The sequence below is a fragment of the Diceros bicornis genome, chromosome 2, assembly GCF_020826845.1.
Source record: "Diceros bicornis minor isolate mBicDic1 chromosome 2, mDicBic1.mat.cur, whole genome shotgun sequence".
Lineage (NCBI taxonomy): Eukaryota > Metazoa > Chordata > Mammalia > Perissodactyla > Rhinocerotidae > Diceros > Diceros bicornis.
The window spans coordinates 84075218-84099640 of NC_080741.1; the positions used below are offsets into that span (position 1 = coordinate 84075218).

General features: G+C 38.3%; 1 protein-coding gene across 12 annotated transcripts in view; it reads left to right on the top strand.

Annotated features, from left to right (window-relative positions):
- The window catches only part of ATG7 (autophagy related 7), a 252183-nt gene that overhangs the window by 102830 nt on the left and 124930 nt on the right, over nucleotides 1-24423 (top strand). For 9 of the 12 annotated variants that reach the window (XM_058565010.1, XM_058565020.1, XM_058565039.1 and 6 more), the window contains one exon: nucleotides 20731-20853. The exons of 1 other annotated variant lie outside the window; for it this stretch is intronic. In XM_058565010.1, the coding sequence (XP_058420993.1) occupies nucleotides 20731-20853 (123 nt within the window). Of the gene's footprint in view, nucleotides 1-20730; nucleotides 20854-24423 lie in introns of those variants that run through there. 2 more of the 12 variants (XR_009223317.1, XR_009223319.1) reach the window with 2 other exon arrangements.

Here is a 24423-nt window from a genome sequence, read left to right on the forward strand (position 1 = left end):
TACTAACCTTTAGACTACGAGTTGGCTGAAAGAAAACAGGACATTTTGATATGGTTTGTGCGGTAGAAATGAGCTCTAGCTTTAAAGACAAGGCCACCTACTAATGGTGTGATCTATGACCAATATCTCAAATTTTCTGAGCTTTGGTTTCCTCAGACGGAAAATAGTTAAAATACCGTTTTTGTGGCCATGAAGATTATGTGATAGCTTGTATGCCGAGTGTCATGTTTTGGCACTCTGTGAATGTTTTCCATTGCTACTCTGTACGAACGGAGATCAGGTGCCGTTCCCATTTCCTTTCATAAATGCACTCACTTTGTAATTTACAGCCATAAAAAACTTTCCAAGTTGACCAAAAGGGAGAGGAACAAAAAAGGATGAGCAATTCTTTTACAAAGGGCATGGCCTCAAGAGGTGAGCAAATATTAATGTGCAGGTTATTAGATTCTTTGTCTTTTTCTTTCCTTTTCCCTTGTCTTTTCAAGTAGGCTGTTAATCTAGGGGTTTAATTATTAACCAAAATGAAGCAGAGGTTTAATGTTCCCAAGAGTGTGTACTAGGGAAGGGGGTGAATCCTTTTATTTCCTGAATGTCTCTGCAGGTGTCTGTGACCAGTGTCAGGCCCACAACTGTAGATGAGCTGACATAGACCTTGAGAAAGACTTCTCGGCTGTTTCCCTTCTGAACTCCCCTGTGCTGTTAGTCAGGGACGTGAGACCCAGGAGGGCAGGTCTTGTAACAGCAGCAGGCCCGCTGGCTGTCAGTGTAGTTGTGCTTGTCTCTGTCCCATGCCGCTTCTCAGAAGCCCTTCTCCAGCCTCAACCGTCTTGCTTTTTCTTGCTGCAGCTATAAACGGAGGCCAGTGCAACACAAGCAGGGATGATCAGCTGCCTTGGCTTCATCTTTTCGAGTGCTGCAGCGTTTCTGTCTTCTTTGGCATCATTTTATGGGTGTTTTCCCAGGATCTCTTTCAAGTTTCCTGTGACGTGGCTAGCATGAGGGCTTCCCAGTGTATCAGGTGGAGAGATCGTTAGGCTCAGAGAAATTACGTGAAAGTCCAGGGTTTCCAACTCCCAGTTCACTCATCTACTGTATTAAACGCCTCTCAGTCAATAATGTGGTAGGGTTAATTCACACTCACAGAATTCCAATGTACTTTTTCGGGGAGGAAAAAAAAAGGTTCCATCTTTAAATTTTTAGCAGTTTTGAGGTCTGGTTGGTTAAGGTCCTTGGTGAACCAATTGGTTAACTATCTTTGGGGAACTTGTCCTTTTAAAGGGGAATCCTGATACCCAGAGGAATGTATTTCTTATGGTTGCATTTTCCGACTGTATCATCAGGAAAATTGTGTGGGCTAGAGCAACTTTAGGTGCCCTCCAGCACAGATGCTGGGTGGGGGATGAGAATTTCAAGGTTTTTCCTCAAGAAACTGTTTATGAAATGGTTCACTTTCCTATTTTGGTTAATTTTCAGCTTAAATATTTTTTAAAACATTTGGAGAGTAGGGACATGGCAGCTGCTGAGAATCCGAGACAGTACTGTTTTGAAAATGCAAATGCTTCTGTTTTGCATTTACTTGAGGAAGTAGATGGGATAGTTGCCTCCCATCTATTCCTTTGAATACAGATATTGTTTATATGACATCATTTTGAGTAGAATACGGAGTCCAGGTGGTTTTGGGGAAATCATTGGGGAAAAAAAAAGATTGAGTATCATTGCGTTCTAGGGGCCAAGAAACAGAATGGTGGTGTTTTTGGCAGGCTCCCAGGCCCAGCAAAACCCACACCCCAAGGCTGTCTCTATAGCTTCCTGTGGTTTTCCCACTGAAGAGAAATAGCCTTTCTCTTGGAGGTTCCAGGATGGCAAGTTTGTACATCAGCTAGATCAGCATGATGATATTCCTGCTTTGAGGTTATGTCCCAACAAGCTTCATTTGGGAAATTTGATGCACCAAACCTGTTGCAAACTGGACCGAGGTGGTTTCACTGCTCCCAATAGTGCAAATCTTTTTGGTAGAAGTCTGTAGCTTCCAATGATTAGAGGTTATCATGCTACCATGCAGTCTGTGACAATAAAGTCAAGTCTCAGACGAAATTTTGCCACACATATGAACATTTATTAGCAAGCAGGCGCAAAAGTTAGTCATTCAACCTGTTCTTGTAGACTGGGAAAAGCTTCAACCTTCGTCCTTTTTATATGTGCCGCACGTCAAAGGTTCAGTAGAGACAGATGCAGACATATTCTTGTTATAGGACATATCTAACCTTTTAGTTGGATCAGGTGATGAAATCCTGTTATGTGTGCAGACCCAAGACCAGAGCCCTAGGTCCAGAGTGCTGCTGCAAAGAGCCTTAGGTTGCCTGGTTTGCCAGATTCTTATAACTCTCATGTATTTGCAAGGTTGGATGTTCCTGTATGATAGTTCCAGCTAACCCCTATATATTGAACGCTATTATTTTAATCGGAAAAATTATTTCTGCCCTCCTTTGTACTCATTTGGGAACCCTCTAGTGTAGATTTGGATAGCTATAGTTGAAACCCTTGTAATAGACTGACTCTGGAGGTTGGACTTCTAATTAGTCTTTCAAATGTGAACCAACTACACCTGGAGCAGGCATTCCTGATTAGGGGACCTCAAATACTAACTAGCTACCCGTGGTAGGTAGAGAGTGTGTGAGCACATAGAGAGTGTGTGAGCACATCGTATGTGTGCACACTGTGTACACTGAAGTATTTAAAGATAAATTATAGCTAATATAGCGGTAGGTGTCTCTATATTTGACCCTGGAATATTGTATCTTCCATAATGTTGCCAGCCAGTGATGAGTGACCTGAGTTATCAGTTGAGCACTAGCCTGCCATGATGAATTAGACAGAGCCATGGATGAAGGGTTCACCCGTAGGCCTGAGAAAGGAGGGAAGAGAATTGTAATTTTTGTTAGTTTTGTAGGCTTTTTCAAGCTCTTTTGCATTCCTTCGTCTGTTCTTCTGATATGTATGGAGGTATTATCTCCCCTACCCAATTTTACAGGCAAATCTTTGTCTAGGATCATAGAGTGAATAAATTAGAGGAACTATAATGTGAACTCTTGTCCTTTATAGTTCCTCTGCACTATGATTCTTTTTTTGTGTGTGTGTGAGGAGATTAGCCCTGGGTAACATCTGCCAATCCTCCTCTTTTTTTTTGCTGAGGAACACTGGCCCTGGGCTAACATCCGTGCCCATCTTCCTCCACTTTATGTGGGACGCTGCCACAGCATGGCTTGCCAAGCAGTGCATCGGTGCACATCCGGGATCTGAACTGGCAAACCCCGGGCCGCCGCAGCGGAGCGCACGCACTTAACCACTTGCGCCACCGGGCCGACCCCTGCGCTATGATTCTTCAAAGAATACCATAGAACTTTTTTACCTTGGGGCAGGTGTTGGCAAGATAAGACCATGTACTGAGGATAATATACATAACAGAATGCCAGGAGATTTCTACTTTAGCTAGTGGTAAACCACATGATTCAAACCACCTCTCTCTGAAGTCACCTAAAGAAACTAGATAAATTATGGTTTGTTTTTTTAATCTTCTTAAATATCAAAGAACTAATAAATTGTGAGAAATTATTGAGTTGAGATTTGGGAGAGAATGTAAACACAGAGGAGTGAGCATAGTACTGGGGCCACTTTTGTCTTGTGGCCATTTGCTCATCAGGGGAAAAAAGTTGAGAGCCTGAGCTCACCTTTGGTGGGCTTTCAAGGTTAGGGGAATAAAAATTGTAGTCTGGGTCCTGTCAAGCCTGGAAAACCTGGCAAAACCATTTCCCACTTTAGGTTAGGACTCCCTGAAGAGATACACCTAGGAATAAGAGTGAACTAGAAGTAAATCAACTCTCACATTGACTGCAGCTCAGTGTGACATTATCTGAGTGGCCCAGAAACCTTAAGCCTCACTCAGAATAAAATTATTCTATTTAGCTAATGCCCATAGTTGCCTGGTAAAATCAATGAAATCTTCTTAGAGGAAGATGTCATGATTCCAGTCCTCAAATTATTTCTACAAATAATTTTTCAGTTAACAGTATTCAGCCACAATCAGAGTTAATCAGGCACAAAGAGAGAAGACATCATATGTGAGAACCAGCAAAAGCAACAGACAACAGAAATAGACTCACAGTGATTCTAGATATTGGACTTATAAGATGCAGACTATAAAATAATATGCTTACAGTATTAAAGGAAATAAAAGCCAAACTTCAGTTTCAGCAAGGGCTGAAAACCCTAAAATGTGGCTTTGTAGGTTAAACAAACAAATTCTAGAACTGAAAATATAAAAACAAAATGAACAGGTTTCTAGGTAATTAAGACACAGCTGAAGAGCAAATTAGTGAACTGAAAAATTGTTTAGAAGAAACTATTCGAAGTGAAGCACAGAGAGCCAAAAAAAAAAAGGAAAATAAAAAAGAAGGTAAGAGACAGAAGATAGAGTAAGAAGATCTAACAATCATATAATTGGAGGCCTAGGAAAACAAGGAGAAAGAGAATGGTTCTGTAGCAATATTGGAAGAGTTATAGCCAAGCATTTTGAAACAGATGAATGACCTCAGGCTTCAGATCCAGGAAGCCCAACAAAGCCAAAACAGTATAAATAAAACTAAATCCATATCTAGACTCATCATAATGAAACTTCAGTAAACAGAATACAAAAAGAAATCTGAAAGCAGTAAAAAAAGACATTAACTTCAGAAGAGTGATGGCCAGACTGACATTTGACTTCTCAGTAGCAGATTGTAAGCCAAAAGACAGTGGAGTAATATTTTCAGTGTGCTGAAAGAAATAACTACCAACCCAGAATTTTAAACCCAGCATAAAATAGTGTTCAAGAATGAAAGGAGGGGCCGGCCCTGTGGCTTAGCAGTTAAGTGCGCATGCTCCGCTACGGGCAGCCCAGGTTTGGATCCCGGGAGTGCACTGACGCACCGCTTGTCCGGCCATGCTGAGGCGGCATCCCACATACAGCAACTAGAAGGATGTGCAACTGTGACATACAACTATCTACTGGGGCTTTGGGGAGAAAAAGGGAAAAAAAAAAAAGGAGGAGGATTGGCAATAGATGTTAGCTCAGGGCCGATCTTCCTCAGCAAAAAGAGGAGGATTGGCATGGATGTTAGCTCAGGGCTGATCTTCCTCACGAGAAAAAAAAAAAAGAATGAAAGGATAGAGGTAAAAGTGAAGGTTAAAGACATTTTATATAGACGAAAGTGAGTCCACCCACTAGCACGTTTGTACAAAAGGAATTTCTAATGGTAATTCTTTAAGTAGGAGGAAAGTAATCCAACATGCCAGGTCAAAAGTGTATTAAAAAAAAAAAAGCAAAGAAAGTGGTAAATATGTGGGCAACTTGAAATGAACATTAACTATATAAGACAATACAGTGTTGGATTTTTTAAAATATAGATTTGAAATACGGAACAAAAACACCATAAAAGTTGAGAGGAGGTAAATGGAATTAGTCTGTTCTAAGGTTCTTGCATTGTCTTGGAGGAGGGTAAAGGTGTCAGTTAACGTTTGACCTTTATAAGTCAAGGATATGTGTTGTAATTAATAGACTAAACACTAAACAAATAGAAAAATTTTATAACTTCTAACTAATAAAGGGAAAAATCTAATGAGAAAACAATTTAAAGGGGAAAAAAGCAACATAGAACAAGTAAAACAGATATAAAACACAAGAAGCAGTGGTAGACTTAAACTCGTATAGATCAGTAATTACATTAAACATAAATTGACTAAATGTTGTGGTTGAAAGACAGAGATTGTCAAACTAGGGTTTTTTTAAATTATATGCATTATACAAGCAATATATTATTTTAAATATATGGATACAGAATGAGAATAAAAAGATGTAAAAATGTTTACAGTATGAACACTAATCACAAGAAAGATGGTGTAGCTATGTTAATATTAGACAAAATAGACTTTAAGGCAAAAAGCATTACTCTGTATTACTATTGCTTTTTAGTGATTGATTTTAATTCACCAGGAAGATAGAATTCTAAATTTGTGTGTACCTAGTAACATGGTTGCAAAATATATAAAACAAAATTTTACAGAATTACAAGGAGAAATAGACAATCCATAATCACAGTGGAAAATTTTAACAAATATTTCTTAGTAATTGATGAAAGAAGGATACAAAAAAAAATAAGTAAGGGTTATTGAAAATTTGATAAACATGATTAATAAACATGTTCTAGTGAACACACTGCAGGAAACTGTGAAGTATGCATTCTTTCCAAGCACATACATAATATTTTACAAGAATTTACCGTAGACTGGATCATTAAGCAAATCTCAACAAATTTCAGAGAGCGAAACTGTACAGAATGTGTACTCTGATTCCAATGTAATTATGCTAGAAATGAGTAATAAACAGATAACTAGAAAATCATCCCCGTGTGTTGGGAAATTCAAATATATACCCCTAAATAACTCCTGAATTGAAGGAGATATAGTGGAAATTAAGAAATATTTTAAACGAATGATAAAAAATATTTCATATAAAAATTTAAAGGATACAGATAAAGCAGTACTTAATGGAAAAATGTATAGCCTTCAAAGAAAAAAAGCTCAGAATTAATGAGCAAATATTTATCTCAAGATAAATAAATAAAGATAATAAATAAAGAATTTAATTAAATAAATAAATTTATTAATGATTAAATAAATAAATAAAAATAAAAAATAAATAAAGAAAAAACACAATAAATACATAGAGTAGAAGTTAGAAACAAAAGAGAAGCAGAAAGACCAACAAAGCTAAGAGTTGGCTCTTTGGAAGGACTTATAAAATTGATAAACCTCTGGGGAAGCTGATCAAGAGGAAAAAGACACAGTTAACATGTATGTTAAAAACGTAGTATTAAATTTTTAAAAGTCAGATACGAAAGAATAAACTTATAAGTTTGGCATTCAGAAACAGAACTGAGTGATATTGTTAGGGAAGCAGATTTAGGTGGAAAAATTATAAAGAAGAGTAAGGAAGTGTTTACCATACAAATCAGTGTTTACCTCAGAGAGGCAAGTAGGGTGTCGTGATTGCAAAGTGGCTTTGTAGGGACTTCTGATGTGCTGATGTTCTTGACTGGGTGGTAGTTATACGGAGGTTCACTCTATAATATTTTAAACTATATATTACATTTTACTTTTCTGTTATTTCACAACAAAAAAGGTTAAAATAATAAATAGACATTCTGCATGTAGGTTTTCGCAGGCACACGCATCATTTACATTCTTCTTTTTGCCAGACAGGAAGGGTCTCAACCTGACATACCGCTTTTCAGAGAATGCTCATCCTAGCCTGAAGGTTTCCAGTGTAAGAATTTCCAGAGTAGACATGGCCTGCTGGTAGATCATACAACTCAATAACCTTAGGCCATAAGAGACCAAATCCAAAGAAATTTACCTACACCTCACTTAGTTTAAGCCAGTGTCTATGTACTTTTTGAAATTGAGACTCCGCTCTCCGTTCCCTCTTATGCCAGGCACCCAGATACACAAGCCTACAGGGGCTAGGCCGATAAATAAATGAGTGAAGAGGACCAGGTTGAAGACAACAGGAAATGAATGGGGACTATGGCTAGATAAAGCTCAAGTTCTCTCTGAAGGGCAGCTGCAGCCTGATTCTGGCTAATTACTGACTTGCAGAAATTTGGGAACAATGTTGCCAGATCTTCTCAGTTTTTTTTTAAGAGTAGGTGGAAATCTGAATTTTAATGTGAAAGCACCTGATTTTTAAGTGTTGGTTCAAGAGTATTTTTTCTCCAAAATACTCCATGAATCAAACCAAACTTGTGTCTGGGCTACTTCCAGCCAAGAGCTTTTAGTGTATAGCAGTCACTTCAAGGGCCATGTAGATTGGAGATAGAGAATAATGTATAAAAATAATTTAATATAAAGTGCCTAATTTTTCTCAATGGGCCTTGCACCAAATATGTGCTTGTATAATTCTCAGTTCCAAAATTAAAAGAAACTTGCTGAACCAAAATTCACACATTTCGAAAGTCACTTGAGGTGATAATTTTCTTAATGAGACCTGGCTCTCTGTACAGAGGAGCTAAAAACTTTTTACCATAAAGAATTTATTAAAAAGGTTGATTAAAACTGCTAAATAAACAGTAATGTCACTCAAAATAATTTTTTTTAGGAGGAACAGCTAAAGATGAGTTTTTTTAAAGTTCAAGGAAACGCACAGGTTCTTCATGGGTTGAGTCGCAAGAGAACGTGCTCCTGTTTAGACACAGCAGGCGTTTTCGAAGTGTCGTCCTAGGACCAGCAGCATCACTGTCATCTGGGAACTTGCTAGAAATGCAAATTCTCAGACCTCACCCTAGACCTAACTAATCAGAAACTCTGGGGGTGGGGCCCAGCTATCTGTGTTTTAACAAGCCTTCCAGGGCATTCTGATGCATGCTCCAGTTTGAGAACTACTGCTCTGCGGTTTGTGACTTATTTTGAAGAATGACTTTAGAAAGTTGTACTTGGTTATATTAAGGTTTCAAGTGTATTTTTTAAAAATGTTGGCATCATTTGTTCCTTCAGAGGATCTAAATGTTCCTTCAAAGCATATCTTTAGTTTGTTATAGTCTATTTTGTTAAATTTATTCTTAGATATTTTATTCTTTTGGATGGTATTGTAAAATAGAGTTGTTTTCTTAATTTCTTCTTTGAATTGTTCGTTGCTAGTGTATAGAAATACAACCGATTTTTGTATATGCCTCTCGTGTCCTGCAGCCTTGCTGTACTTAGTAATCCTAAGAGTTTTTTGTGCAGTCCTGAGGCTTTTCTATATCTGAGATCATGTCATCTGCAAACAGAGATAGTTTTACTTCTTCCTCCAGAATCTAGATAGATACCTTTTGTTTCTTTTTCTTGCCTATTACCCTGATGAGAATCTCCAATGCAACGTTGAATAGACTCAGCAAAGTGGGCATCCTTGTCTTGTTCCTCATATTAGTGGGCAAGTTTTCAGTCCTTCAAGTATGATTTTGATGCTTACTGATGCCCTACAGCAAGCTGAGGAAATTCTCTCCTATTCCTAGCTGCTTGTGTGTTTGTTATCATGAAAGGGTGTTGGATTTTGTTAAATGCCTTTTCTGTGTCTGTTCACATGATGCTGTGGTTTTTGTCCTTTATTCTCTTAATGTGGTGTATTACATTGATTTATTTTCATATATTAAACCAACCTTGCTTTCCAGGGATAAATCCTGCTTCGTCATGGAGTCTAATCCTGTTTATATGTTACTGGATTCAGTTTGCTAGTATTTTATTGGGGATTTTTACGTTTATATTCATGAAGGATATTGGTCTGTAGTTTTCTTGATTTGTAATGTCTTTTCCGGTTCTGATATCAGGATAATACTGGCCTCATAGAATGAGCTGCGACATGTTTCCGCCTTTTCTGTTTTTTGGAATAGTTTGTGAAAGCTTGGTTAATTCTTTTAAATGTCTGGTAGAATTCACCAACAAAGCCATCTGGTCCTGGGCTTTTCTTTTTGGGAAGTTTTTCAATTACTAATTTAATCTCTTTACTTTTTATAAGTCTATTTAGATTTTCTATTTATTTTTGAGTCAGTTTCAGTACTTTGTGTCTTTCTAAAAATTTGTCCATTTCATCTTGGTTATCTAATTTGTTGGCATACATTGTTCATAGTATTTCCCTATAATCATTTTTATTTCTGTAAGATTGATGATAATGTCCCATCTCTCATTCCTGATATTAGTGATTTGAGTCTTCTTTCTTATTTTTGGTCAGTCTAGATAAAGGTTTGTCAATTTTGTTGATCTTTTCAAAGAACCAGCCCTTTATTTCTGCTCAATTCTTTATATTTCCTTCTTTCTGCTTTCTTTGTGTTTAGTTTGCTTTTTGTTTTATTTTGTTCTTAGTGTGGAAAGTTAGGTTTTTAATTTGAAATCATTTTTCTTTAACATAGGCATTTATAGCTATAAATTTCCTCCTAAGCACTGTATCCATTGCATCTCATAAGTTTTAGTATGGTGTGTGTTTTTTTTTTTCCATTTTCATTCATGTCAAAGTATTTTCTAATTTCCCTTGTGATTTCTTCTTTGCTCCCCTGCTTTTAGGAGTGTGTTGTTTAATATCCACATATTTGTGAGTTTCCCAAATTTCTTTCTGTTATTGATATCTAATTTCATTCCATTGTGGTCAGAGAACATATTTTGTATGATTTCAGTTTTTTTCATTCATTGAAATGTGTTTTATGGTCTAACGCGTGGTGTATCCTGGAGAACTTTCATGTGCATTTAAGAAGAAGATGTATTCCGCTGTCACTGGATATAGTGTTCCATAGATGTCTATTAGATCCAATTGGTATATAGTGTTGTTCAAGTCTTCTGTTTCCTTGCTGATCTTCTGTCTAGTTGTTATATCCATTATCGAAAGTGCAGTATTGAAGCCTCTATTATTGTTTAATTGTGTGTTTTTCCCTTCAATTCTGTCAGTTTTTGCTTCATATATTTTGGGGCTGTGTTGATAGGTACACATATGATTATAATTATTATATCTTTGATAGATTGACCCTTTTATCATTATATAATGTCCTTCTGTGTCTTTAGTAACAATTTTTGTCTTAAAGTCTGTTTTGTCTGATATTAGTATAGCCTCTTTGACTGACTCTCTTTTGGTTAGTCCTTGCATGGAATCTCTCTCTCTTTTTAAACAGCTTTATTGAGATATCAACGGCATATAAAAATTATATATATTTAAGGTGTACAACTCGATGTTTTGAGATACATATATGGTGAAATGATCACCACCACCAAGCTAATTAACATGTTCATCACCTCTACATAGTCACCATTTTGTGTGTGTTGAGAAATTTAATATAAGATCTATCCTTTTAGCAACTTTCAAATATACAATACGTTGTTGTTAACTGTTAGCACAATGCTATATATTAGATCTCTAGAGCTTACTCATTTTGCATAATTGAAACCAAATGGAATATCTTTTTCTGTTCTTTTACTTTCCATCTATTTGTGTCTTTGCAACTAAAATGAATGTCTTGTAGACAGCATATAGCTGGATCATATTTTTTTAATCCGTTCTGTCATGCCTGCCTTTTATTTGGAGTGTTTAATTCATTTACATTTAATTTAATTACTGATAAGATAGGATTTACATCTACCATTTTGCTGTTTGGTTTCTCTCTCTTTTTTTTTTTCTTTTTTTGTGAGGAAGATCAGCCGTGAGCTAACATCCATGCCAATCCTCCTCTTTTTGCTGAGGAAGACCAGCTCTGAGCTAACATCTATTGCCAATCCACCTCCTTTTTTTTATTTCCCTTTTTCTCCCCAAAGCCCCAGTAGACAGTTGTATGTCATAGTTGCACATCTTTCTAGTTGCTGTATGTGGGACGCCGCCTCAGCATGGCCGGAGAAGCAGTGCGTCGGTGCATGCCGGGGATCCAGACCCGGGCTGCCAGTAGCGGAGTGCACGCACTTAACCGCTAAGCCAGGGGGCCGGTCCCTGGTTTCTCTGTCTTATGTCTTTTTTTTTTTTGTATTACTCCATTACTACCTCCTTTTGTGTTAAACAGATATTTTCTAACGTGCCATTTTAATTCCCTAGTGTTTTATTTTACAGTGTATTTTTTAGTTATTTTCTCGGTGGCTGCCCCAGGGATTACAATTAAAATATTAATGTATAACAGTGTAGTTTGGTTTAACAGCAACTTAATTTCAATAGTATACAAAAACTTTGGTCCTATATACTTCTGTTTCCCTCCCCTTTCTTTGTGCTTACTGTCACACAAATTACATCTTTATACATTATATGGCAATCAACGTAGATTTATAATTATTGCTTTATGCATTTGTATTTTAAATCACATAGAAGAAAAAAATAATTACAAACAAAATGTTTATTCCATCTTTTATATTTATCTCTGTAGTTGCCTGTACCTGTGCTCTTTATTTCTTCATGTGGATTTGAGTTACTGTTTAGCGTCCTTTCATTTCTTTTTTTTTTTAATAAGAATATGTTTACTCCCTTTTTTTTTTAATTAATTAATTAATTTTCCCCCAAAGCCCCAGCAGATAGTTGTATGTCATAGCTGCACATCCTTCCAGTTGCTGTACGTGGGACGCGGCCTCAGCATGGCCGGAGAAGTGGTGCGTCAGTGCGCGCCCGGGATCCGAACCTGGGCCGCCAGCACTGGAGCATGCGCACTTAACCGCTAAGCCATGGGGCCAGCCTGTCCTTTCATTTCAACGTGAAGGACCCGGTTAGTGTTTCTTACAGGGCAGGTTTGCTAGTGATGAATTTTCTCAGTTTTGGTTTACTTGGTAATGTGTTAATTTCTCCTTCATTTTTGAAGCTTACTCTTGCTGGACATGGAATTCTTGGTTGGCAGTCTTTTTCCTTGAGCACTTTGAGTATTTCATCCTAATATTCTAATAGAGGCCACTACTCTTGGCCTCTATAGTTTCTGATGAGAAATTGGCTGTTAATGATCTCCTTTATGTAATAGGTGATTTCTCTTTTGCATTTACAGGATTATCCCTGTTTGTCTTTTGACAGTTTGATTGTGATGTGTCTAGGTATGAATCTCTTTAGTTTATTCTACTTGGAGTTGAACTTCTTGAATGTGTAGATTAATGTTTTTCATCAAATTTGGGAAATTTTCTGCTGTTATTTCCTCAAATATTCTTTCTGCCCTTTTCTCTCTCTCCTCTCTTCTGGAACGCCTATTATGCATATGCTGGTATGCTTGATGGTGTTCCATGGATCTCTGAGGCTCTGTTTATTTTTCTTCATTCTTTTTTCTTTCTGTTCCTCAGACTGATAATCTCAATTGACCTATCTTCAGGTTCACTGATTCTTTCCTCAGCCTGCCCGCACCTGGTGTTGAATTTCTCTAATTAATTTTTCAGTTGTACTTTTCAACTCTAGAATTTCTCTTTGGTTCTTTTTTTATAATTTCTATCCCTTAATTGATATTGTCTATTTTGGTGAGGCACTGTTCTCATACTTTCTTTTAGGTATTTAGACATGGTTTCTTTTAGTTCTTTGAACCTACTTAAAAGAGCTGTTTTAAAGCTGTTTTGTCTAGTAAGTTCCTCAAGGACAGTTTCTATTGACTGTTTTTGTTTTTGTTTTATTTCTGTATATGGGATGTACTTTCCTGTTTCTTTGTTGTATCTGGTAATTTTTTGTTGAGGACTGGACATTTTAAATAATATAATGTGGCAACTCTGGAAATCAGATTCTCTCCCCTCCCCATGGCTTATTGTTGTTGCTCTTTGCTGTCGTTGTTGCTGTTGTTTAGTGACTTTTCTGAACTAATTCCATTAAGTTTGTGTTCTTTGTCCTGTGCAGCCATGAAGTTTCTCCTCAGTTAGCTTAGTGGTCATCTAATTATTGGGCAGAGATTTTTTAAATGCCTAGAACCACTAAGTCCCCTAGTCTTTGCCAAGGGGCTCTATGTGTGTGTTGAGGCATGCTTTCAATGCTCAGCCTGGCAGTTAAGAACTCTACCCTACCTTGCATCTCCTGCTTGCACAAATCGTCCAGGTCAGCTAGAGGTGAGAGCTTAGAGCCTTCTCAGGTCTTTTCTGAGCATGTGCACAACTTTGGGCATGCACCTAGTCCTGTGCCTGTGCCTGGTCTTCTATATGCCCAAGAATATGTTGGAACTTTTCAAAGGCTCCTGTGGTGTTCCCCAGATTCTTTTTTTAAGCTATTTGGTTAGCTTATTGTTGCTCCAACTGTCATCTACCACCTCAGGAGATCACGATGTTAAACAATTGCCCCTGATGCTTTTTAACAGCTAGCCCTTTGAAAAAGGCGTTCACACTGGGTAAGTTCTGAGTCAGGTCAAATAAAGACAGCATGCGAGAGTTCTTCCTGGGAACCACCAAACAGGTGGCAATTTTCTGAAAATGGAGCTTTGAAGGACCTCCAGCCCCATTCTGCCCTCTCCAGTGGCTGCCAGGCTGGTTTTCACTGTGATCGTGTGTTGTTGGTTTTCAAGGCTGTAGTCGAGCTCAAAGGGGAAAGGGTTGGGAATGGGGCGAGGTAAAATGCCACAAAGCCCATTGTTTTCACCAAGATTCAGCTGTTTTTCTTGAATAAATGCTCCTCAGATTTTGTTAGTGTTCTCTTTTCTCTTATGGAGGAGAGGATTTACAGAGGTCCTTACTCCACTATTATTGCTGACGTCACTATGTCTCTTCTTGTCAGGTATTTTCTGTATTTATCAAACCCTCTTTAGCAATAATAATAATATTTTTAAAGTAATAAATGCATATCATTTCTACTGCCCTTTGTAAGCCATTCTTTGTCAGTGATTGAAGTCATGAAATCTTTTTTGTATCTCAGTATGTGGGAGACAGGCATGGAGTTACATCCCCATTTTAGAGATGAGCAAACAGGCTCAAAAAGGTGAAGTGTTTTCCCCAGTATGGCCAAATTACTCTCGGCTGTTTGTTGACTCCCGGGTATCAGTTTCTTCCCTTTGGCCTAGTTGACTGCAGCAGAATTGTGCTTTGGGTATGTGAAGAAACCAAAATATATTATTATTTTATTCTTTTAATACAGTTGTGTGTTGCACCATAAGAAGTTTAATTAAAATACTAAAGTGCTGGGACTTTTATTCCATAGTCAGTTATCTCAATGTTAAAGCTATTTGATGTTTTGCTTTGAAATCTCCCACATCTTCTAAATTACTGTTGTGCCCATTTTGCATTTGGATGCCTAAGAGTAATGTATACTATATAGTGACTTTAGGAAAAGGAGAAGAGACTTGTCTGTTCTATATTTTTGGCATGCCACTAATTGTCCCGAATAATGCTATAGTTTCTGACATAGGATTATATATCTTGAACTTAGGTCTGTCCTTCTTTGTTAAAGTTTGGCCTTGTAAATCCTTCCTGTGTCCAAGAGAGTAAGTTTACAGCAATAGATTTAGTTAGGATGATAGCTACATGTTTCAATATGAAACTCTTTTCTCATCCATGATTTATATCACTGATATATATAGAAATAGTACCAAAGTTATTGAACATCTGGTTGGTATTTGAAAATGCCATCAACTGCTGATTACCAGGGACAGTGAAGCAGAGCATTTTCCTTAATCCCTTTGGCAACTCAATGTGCCATGGAGAGTGCAGTCAGAGAATATAAAAGGGAAGAAAAAGTGGGCCGGCCCGTGGCTTAGGGGTTTGGTGCTCCTGCTCCGCTACTGGCAGCCTGGGTTCGGATCCCAGACACGCACTGACGCACTGCTTGTCCGGCCATGCTGAGGCGGCATCCCACATACAGCAACTAGAAGCATGTGCAACTATGACATACAACTATCTACTGGGACCTTGGGGAGAAAAAGGGGAGAAAAGGAGGAGGACTGGCAATAGATGCTAGCTCAGGGCCAGTCTTCCTCAGCAAAAAGAGAAGGATTAGCATGGATGTTAGCTCAGGGCTGATCTTCTTCACAAAAAAAAAAAAGAGGGAAGAAAAGATCATAGGGAGTGGAATGAATCTGGGAAGATTTCCTGTAGGAGTTGATCCTGGAGCTGAGCTTTGATGGAAATAGATCTCATTTGATGCGGAGACAGACGTCACTCTAGGTAGGGTAGCACCAAGAGCAAACAAGAAAGGAGCTGAAGCTTTTCCAAGGTGGTGGTCCTGTGGAGGAGCTGGGAGCAGTGAAGGTTGGACAGTAGTGTTGTAAGGGCTGCTGAAATCAGGGATTTTTTTCCTCTTCTTTGATTCTTTTTTATTATGATGAGAGAAATGCCAGGGCACCAACAGACAGAAACTGATAAAGAGGTTTCCTGCTCATTATCCAAAGTGGGGCTTCTCCATCCTGGAATGGCTCTCTCAGCAACAGTTCTGGAAGACAGTGGGTTTGTCCTCAACTCGGAGCAAAGCCTCTGCAGATGACTGGGTGACTGACTGTCCCTAAGAGGGAAATGGTTTAGTCCTCCTTTTGTGGATTATCGCAGGGTGAGACTTAATGGTGGCTTCCAGCCATACTCTTTTATTACCGTATCTGGGACATTGGGCAAGCTTTTCTTAAGTTTTTTAGAAATCAGGACACATGTATATTTTTAAATTGTTAAGAGCGAGTAAGTAAAATTTCTAAACAACAGAGACTTTAAGTAAGAGGTTCGCAGACACTGCGTGTTCCCTTCCCCCTTTGAAAATACATAAGCTATTTTTTTTAAGGTAGGTTACACGGTTCCTGGTGTCCTTGTTTAAGAATAATAGACAAGAATTGCAAACTGTGAATCCCTTTTGCTTCCCATGAAATGAAAATTGTTCCGTGGCGTTGTCAGGAGGCATTCTCCAGAGAGTTGTCCAAAATTGGAGGGTTCTGGAGGGACTTAAAGGCCTAGCTGGAAAGTGTGGGTTTGGTCTAGTAAAGAGTCACCAAAGAATCTCAACAAGAGAAGTGATATTCCTAAAACCGTGGTTTAAGAAACAATTCTACCATCTGTTTCCAGGGGTATGTGCTCATATATGTCATGAATAAAGATGACCTAGCCTTACAAAACTGTTAAGTAAGGAAAATCATGTCCATCAGGAAAGGATCCATATCCTTGTACTAAGAGAGTCATTATTATTTCCCTACTTAGCAAACTCTCCTAGTACCTTTAGAATACTTATAACCTACCAAAATGTAATGTGTACATGTCTCAGGACCATGTATTATATAATTCACTTTAGAGATGTGATGTGTTTTTTTTGTTTGTTTGTTTGTTTGTTTGTGAGGAGATCAGCCCTGTGCTAACATCCGCCAATCCTCCTCTTTTTTTTTTCTTTTTTTTGCTGAGGAAGACGGCCCTGGGCTAACATCTGTGCCCATCTTCCTCCATTTTATATGGGACGCCGCCACAGCATGGCTTGCCAAGCAGTGCGTCGGTGCGCGCCCGGGATCCGAACCAGCGAACCCCGGGCCGCCGCAGCGGAGCGCGCGCACTTAACCGCTTGCGCCACCGGGCCGGCCCCAGAGGTTTGATGTGTTTTATGTAGAGTGATAGGTTGTTGAGGTGCTCAAATTCATTGTGATAGTATCTTCTTTTTTGGGGTAATTTAAAACACATTTTTCCCCTTTAAGAAGGTTAAGCTGTTTGTAGGGGGAAAAATCCTCATACCTTTTATAAACTGCTTATACTCGTAACTCAGATTAACTTCCCAGCACATAAAGGGAATACTGGAAAACCCTTGCATGATTAAATATGCCCCTAGAGGATTAAGTTTTCCACATATTTTTCAAGCCAGAGCTATTAATAATGTTTCAGCATTAAACTTTCTGTACATCCTGATTATGGAGAGGCCTTTACTCATTCTGCCCTTGCTGTTAGTTTTTCCACTGTCCACATTTGTAGCCCACAAAATTATCTGTGGAAACATAGGCTTGAAATCTCAAAGTTTAATAAGGTCCAACAAAGTATCATCTCTGGACTTATTTCTATTTTCTTTTAAGTTTTTGTCTGTTTTTCAAACCTGTTTCTTCTTTTACCTTACTGGAAACCTGGCACAAAGTAGCTATTTAGTGAGCTTAGTGGTTCACTCAGAAATAAGTGATCACTACACACACAGTATTTATCATTTTGAAAAAGGTCGCTTAAGTGCTGTGCACATTTTCCCTGAGATAGCTTTCTGGTTTGTAAAGAATCTCATTATTACCGAGGGATTCAGTTATTAAGTGCCTTTTTATCCAGGCATTGGGATGTCACATTAATTTACCGTGGCTATATGCCTTGAGGCATAACAGTCACCCCGCTGCTCCAGTCCTCCGGGATCCCCAGTCTATCTGTTTTCTCCTGCCTGCAGGTCTTTCCTTACCAGCCTCAGGTGCCCTCATTAGTACTCACCAGCCCCTCCGTTTCTTTGACCTCTGTCTTTGTTACCCTTATCCTGCCAGTCCCCAAGCTTAGATGAGTCCTTGACCACTTTTCTCCCAAAACATGTTTTCTGTCCTGAACAGCTCTGTTCTGTGCTGCTGCTGAGCTTCCTTTCTCACATCCCCCACGCGGCCTTCCCGCACCATCAGCTCCCTCCTCACACTCCATGGCCCACCCCATCCCTCTCACGTGCTGCCTGCTGTTCAGACCCTAGCACTCAACCTCTGGTTCCTTACGCTCCTAACTTATGACTCCAGCCGCTTCACCCTGCCTCCACACTCCCTGTGCCTAAGGGAGGGCTGTCCCTCCTTTTTAGCTCCAACTTCTTTGTCAGGACTGTAGAGTTCTTCTTCCGAGACCTTTCTCCAGCACTGAAAAAAAAAAAAGCTACATTAAGATTTTATTATTATTTAAATAAGTAATACGTGCACATGGTTTTAAAAATTGAAGTAGTGTAAAAGAATATAGAGAGAGAACTACTTGATGCCAGTTGTGTGTATATGTGTATTCTTCCAGAGATATTATATGCATGAACAAGCATATACATATGTACATTTCCCTCTCTCCTCCTGCACCTTTATTTTTTTTTGTGAGGAAGATCAGCCCTGAGCTAACACCCATGCCAATCCTCCTCTTCTTTTGCTGAGGAAGACTGGCCCTGGGCTAACATCGTGCCCATCTTCCTCTAGTTTTATATGGGATGCCGCCACAGCATAGCTTGACAAGCGGTCGGTGCACGCCCGGGATCCGAACCCCAGCCGCCAGCAGCGGAGCGCAAGCACTTAACTGCTACGCCACGGGGCGGGCCCCCTGCACCTTTATTTTTACAAGATTAATACTAGATACATGGTCTGGACACTGTTTTTTAATATCTCCGTGTCTTGGAAATCAGTTTATATCAATAGTATAGAACTGCCTCATTCTTTTAATGGATACCAGTTATGTCCTTGATTGTAAATATACCATAATTTAGTTAATCAGTCCCCTATTAAAGAGTAGTTGTTTTTGATCTTTTGTTGCTGCAAACAGTGTTGCAATGAGCATCCTTACACACCAGTCTTTGTGTCCATGCAAGCAGGCAGAAGCAGGAATGGTGTGGACATGTTCCTTAGGAGTCAACATTCACATCATCAGATTTCTTTTAACATGTTCACTTTGTAACTGAAAGATAATTGAATATTAGATAATATTGAAAAAAAAAAGGAAAATCACTATTTCCCAGCCCTTAAAAAAAGAAAAAAAACTTTGAAAGAAAGTCTTTGGAGTGGAATTGCTGTATTGAAAGGTTTATATATTTTCATTTCTGAATAGAGAAAAATTTTTAAAAATATTTATCTATTTCTTGTGTTAATCCTTCTTCAACCTTTATATTCATGTGTAATTAGTTTCTTGGATTTGTCTTCAATATCTGCTATCTTTTTGAAACATTTATCTCTTTATCTATTTCTTCTCAGTTCTGAGAAAATTTCTGAGGCATTCTGGTTCACTGTTTGCTGTCTACAATTCACAGTTCCTGTGATCATTGAATTCCTAAACATGATAATCGTTTATTTGTATGCTTCTAAGTACTCATATGTTCTTATATATTGTTCTCCTGTCAAGACTACTGGCCTTTTGTCTTTTGATCTTTTTTATTGAAGGACGACATGTATACAAAAAAGTGCTTGATGGTTTTTCACAAAGTACACCTTTGTAACCAGCACCAAGATAAAGAAACAAATATTACCAGCACCCCAGAACCTCCCTGTGCCCCCTCCAGTTACAATCCCTGCATGGGTAACTACTCTCCTGACTTCTAACACCACAGATTCATTTTGCTTTTTTAAAAAACCTCTGTATAAATGTAATCATACAGTACATACTGCTTCTCCCTTATTTTGTTTAATATTATGTTTGTGAGAATTAGCTATCTTGTTGCATGTAGTACAGTTTGTTTCTATTGCTATATAGTATTCCATTGTGTGGATAAACCACAGTTTGTTCGTTCATTCTACTATTGATGGACACTTGAGTCCTTTCTAGTTTGGGGCTGTCATGAATAGTGCTGCCATGGACACTTTTGTTTAGGTCTTCAGATGCATGTATGTATGCATTTTTTGTTGGCTTTATATATCTAGGAGTAGAATTGCTTGATCCTAGGGCTTATACGTGTTAAACCTCTGAAGTGATTGTCTCATTTTGCATTCCCATGAGAATCCTGGTTGTTCCACATCCCTGTCAGTACTTGGTATTTTCTGTCTTTTTCATTTTATCCATTCTGGTAGGTATAAAGTAGTATTTCATTGTGGTTTTAGTTTTCATTTCCCTGATCACTTACAGTGTTGAGCAACTTTTCATATGTTTATTGGCCATTTGGGTATTCTCTTTTGTCATGTCCCTGGTGAAATGTATTTTGACATTTTTAAATTAGAATTTTTTAAAATACATTTGGCTAGCTGGTAGGTCATATTTCCCATCCCTTTCCCTTTATCCTTTAATTTTTTTTTCCTTGGCTCTTCTCTTGCCTGTTATTTTTTTTCCTAACAAGTGAACTTGAGAATCAGTAAACCCAAGTCTCCTAGAATATTTAGTGAATTTGCATGGAACTTATTTGAGAAAAATTGTCATCTGAGTTAGAAGATGACATTGTCATTCTTTCTAAGAAAGAAAAAATGATAAATACTAAGCCTTCCCAGGTTTTGCCCACCAGATCGATTATCCCTGTATTTAATTCTAGTTTTTGTTTCATTTTTGACAAGTGCTTATCAGAAGTGAAAATCTTTTAATATGCATTTAAAACCTGCAGCCCCCTTTTAAAAATATATAAATGTTTTACAGGTTCTTGATCAATATGAACGAGAAGGATTTAATTTCCTAGTGAAGGTGTTTAATTCTTCACATTCCTTCTTAGAAGATTTGACAGGCCTTACATTGCTGCATCAGGAAACTCAAGCTGCTGAGGTAAGAATAAAACAAGCTTTCTTTACTGAGGACTAATGTGTTTGAAACCTATTTGATATTCAGATTTATGGAAAAGGAAGGAAGCAGTTAATTATAATGTTTTTCCTTAGAACAAACATCACTAAATAAGTCTGCTAGTTATCAGAGAAGAAGGAACTTTCTGTAATTGCTGGATGCTGTTTTGTGCAGGCTGTCATACGGTGGGTGCCTAATGCACAAAATTGCTGATAAAGGAAGTCAGGTTATTGATTTCCAAACACCTGTGGTCCTTACTGAAGAACAGCATACCTGTGGCCATTGAAGAGTTGGTTCTAATGTCCGTACATCAAAATGCGAATCAGGGAAGACACTGGACTCTGGCCATGTTCTTCAGAGAGAACATGCTTGGCTTTTATTTCACTATTTGATCAGTCTTCTTAGGCCACTGAACCCCACCATGGAATGGCTTCCTCAATTACAGCCTAAGAGAGTTATGTTTTGCTTGTCAATTAGAACATTTTGCAAATCTTAATTTCCTGGGTCACTATAATAGTTTTTTTTCCCCCAAAGACTGGGATTAAAAAATAGATTATCATTTTATTTTTCCAAATGCTCACTGTTCTTAGAAAAGGTATGCTCTATATGATGTGGGGTTATTTGGATCACTTGGCAAAATGGATGAACGAGATTAAATCAACATCTTTTCCCCTCAGTTACCTGGGTGAAGAAGCTCTTAGGAAAAATGTGGCCTATCGCAGCGTTTCCAGAAGCTACATAAGGAAAACCTTGAGTGTCTGTGTCTTGTAGGAATGGAACACTTGCAAAGTTGCCATTAGTCTTATAGTCCTGTTCGCTGGTTACTGCTCCACCTCTGCCTAGGACTGTGTATCCTTACCATTGGGAGAGGCCCGACTGGTCAGTGAGTAGATGGTCAGGCCCAGTACTGGACCAGGTAGTGGTGAAAAGGCTGCTGTTTGGAAGATTGGAGCTGGCACTAAAAATAGGAAAACCATGTGGAAATACCAGAGTGAGATTCTTTTAAGCTTTCAGCAGGTTGGGGTGAGATTTTTAGGCATACCAGAGAGGCAACATAGTGCATCTCTAGTGTTGGACTTGGAGCTGAAACTGGTTCTTCTTTAACTTGCTTTGGTGTCCTCTGGGCATTCAACAGATGCAGTCTTCCACTTATGGCCAGTAGGTAGACCCACATAGAATCTCTTAGCTTCAGTTTCAGGAGATGAATGGCATCTCTGCAGGACTTCAAGAAACTTTGAGATTTTCTCCAGAACTGTGATTGGATTCCCAGACAAGGTTCAGAACATTACGTTGATTGTGGCTGCCATTTTGTCTTTTGAGCAGCACTGTACTGCCTGATGGTAAGGGGAAAATAACTTACAGGTCTTTTCAACCATGCAGTTGTTTGACTAGTTGGCTAGGGGAGTTTTTCCACACACCTAGAAATAATTCATATACTTCTCTTTAGTTGGCTAGAAGAATTGCAACTTGAAATTGACCCCATATTTCACTCTTTAAAACAGAGCAGATGCTAGGATAATGGGCCGATTCCTTGATAAATTTGGTTTGTTTTGCATTTTAGTTGGTCAAACTTTAATAGCCTTTTCAAAGACCTGGGAAGAGAAGGAGAATTTTAAGAGGACAATAGTGACTAGTTGGTGGGGCAGGAGGGGGCATGGTTTCATCCACAAGTCTTGAGTTTTCTTTTTGAAGTTTTCCTCCATTAAATTATATTTATAGTTTTGGAATCGTAAGCCACACATCAAATTTTAGATTAGAGATGGTAAACTAGTTGGCCTGTGAGCCAAATATGACTTGCAGGTGTGTTTTGTTTGGCCTGCCCTATGTGTTCAATTCTGAATAAAGCCAACATTTAAAAATTATGAGTTTTACATAAAAATATGAATTTTCCCATTTGAAAAATCTTTGAAAAATCAGATCTGGCAACCCCAGGCCTGCATTCCTTAACAGCGGTGGTTAGCTAGAGCCAAGAAACAAATTTTATAGATAAATAATGCACTTGATACAAAATTTTAAAGGTATAAAAAATATTCTGTGTGGAAAGGAAATAGTCCTTCTGCACCTGTCCATTATCACCTGGTTTCCTTCCTAGAGACACACACTGTTGTAATTTTCTTGCCCAAAGGTATTCTTTAGGTGATGTTCACCATTTAGATGATGCTTTTCTGTGGATGACCCTTATTTGGTATTAGAATTTGTAACCTCTATCTTAGAAAAGGATCACTATTTTCCTTAAAAAGCTCTAGGTAGGACTGTTTTAAGATAGTGCTTCCCAGAGGACCTCATAGCAACAAAAATCATTGTCCTACCTATATTATTTTACTTTACTGTAAAAAAAAGTATGTGTGTGTAAATAAATATGTCTATCAAAAAATATGTACATATCTGTGTAAAGGTAGTATTTTGATATACATGTTTGATTCCCAGTGCATTTACAGATGTTCAGTAATAAAAATACAAACTTCTGCATGCCATATAGAAAGGTCCCAACTTATTTATTTCAGCATTGAAATCAAGAATGCCCAATTAGTTCTCATCTTGAGCTAACTGGTTTCATCCATCAACATTGGGATCGCAAAAGATTCAACCAGATAGATATGTGACAGTATCATTTTATGTTGTTTATAAAATATGTTTGTACAAATACTGCTTTTTAAAAAAAAACCTTTACTGAACATCTTTTGAAAATTTGATTGCAATGCACTGTGCTAGTAACTGAATACAGAAGTTAATGAGATGAGCTCATAGTCTGATGTAAGAAACAGACATAAATAGTGAACTCGAGTATCATCAAAAATGTTTTAGTCGTTTATATATTAAGTGCTGAGAGAGCAGTTACTCCTGCATGGGGGAGTAGGGATGTCAAGGAAAGCTTCTCAGGGAAGGGAACAAATATTCCAGTTCATTTTAAAGGATGAGTAGACTCTCTCTAAAAATAAAAGTTGGATTTGGGCAAGGAAAGGGTAGAGAGGTAGGGGAGGGTATTCTAGACTAAATAAAGGTCTCAGAGGCCAAGAGTGTGTTACTCAGAATCATGAGCGTGTAGTTGGAGCCGGAGTTACCTGAAATCAGGTAATGTCTTTTTGTGTGTGTGTGTGTGTGTGAGAAAGATTAGCCCTGAGCTAACACCTGTTGCCAATCCTCCTCTTTTTTTGCTGAGGAAGATTGGCCCTGGGCTAACATCCGTGCCCATCTTCCTCTACTTTTTGTATGTGGGATGCCTGCCACAGTGTGGCTTGATGAGCGGTGTGTAGGTCTGCACCCGGGATCTGAACCTGCGAAACCCGGGCCACCAGAAGCAGAGCGTGTGAACTTAACCGCTGAGCCACTGGGCCAGCCCCAGATAATGTATTTTTTTAATAACAGCTTTATTGCATTATAACTCACATACCATGAAATTCACCCTTTTGAAGTATATAATTCAGTGGTTTTTAGTACATTCACAGAGTTGCTGTGCTACTGTTACTGCTAAGTTTAGTACATTTTCGTCACCCCTAAAAGAAACTCCATACCCATTAAGCAGTCACTCTTCATTCCCTGCTCCTTCCAGGCCTG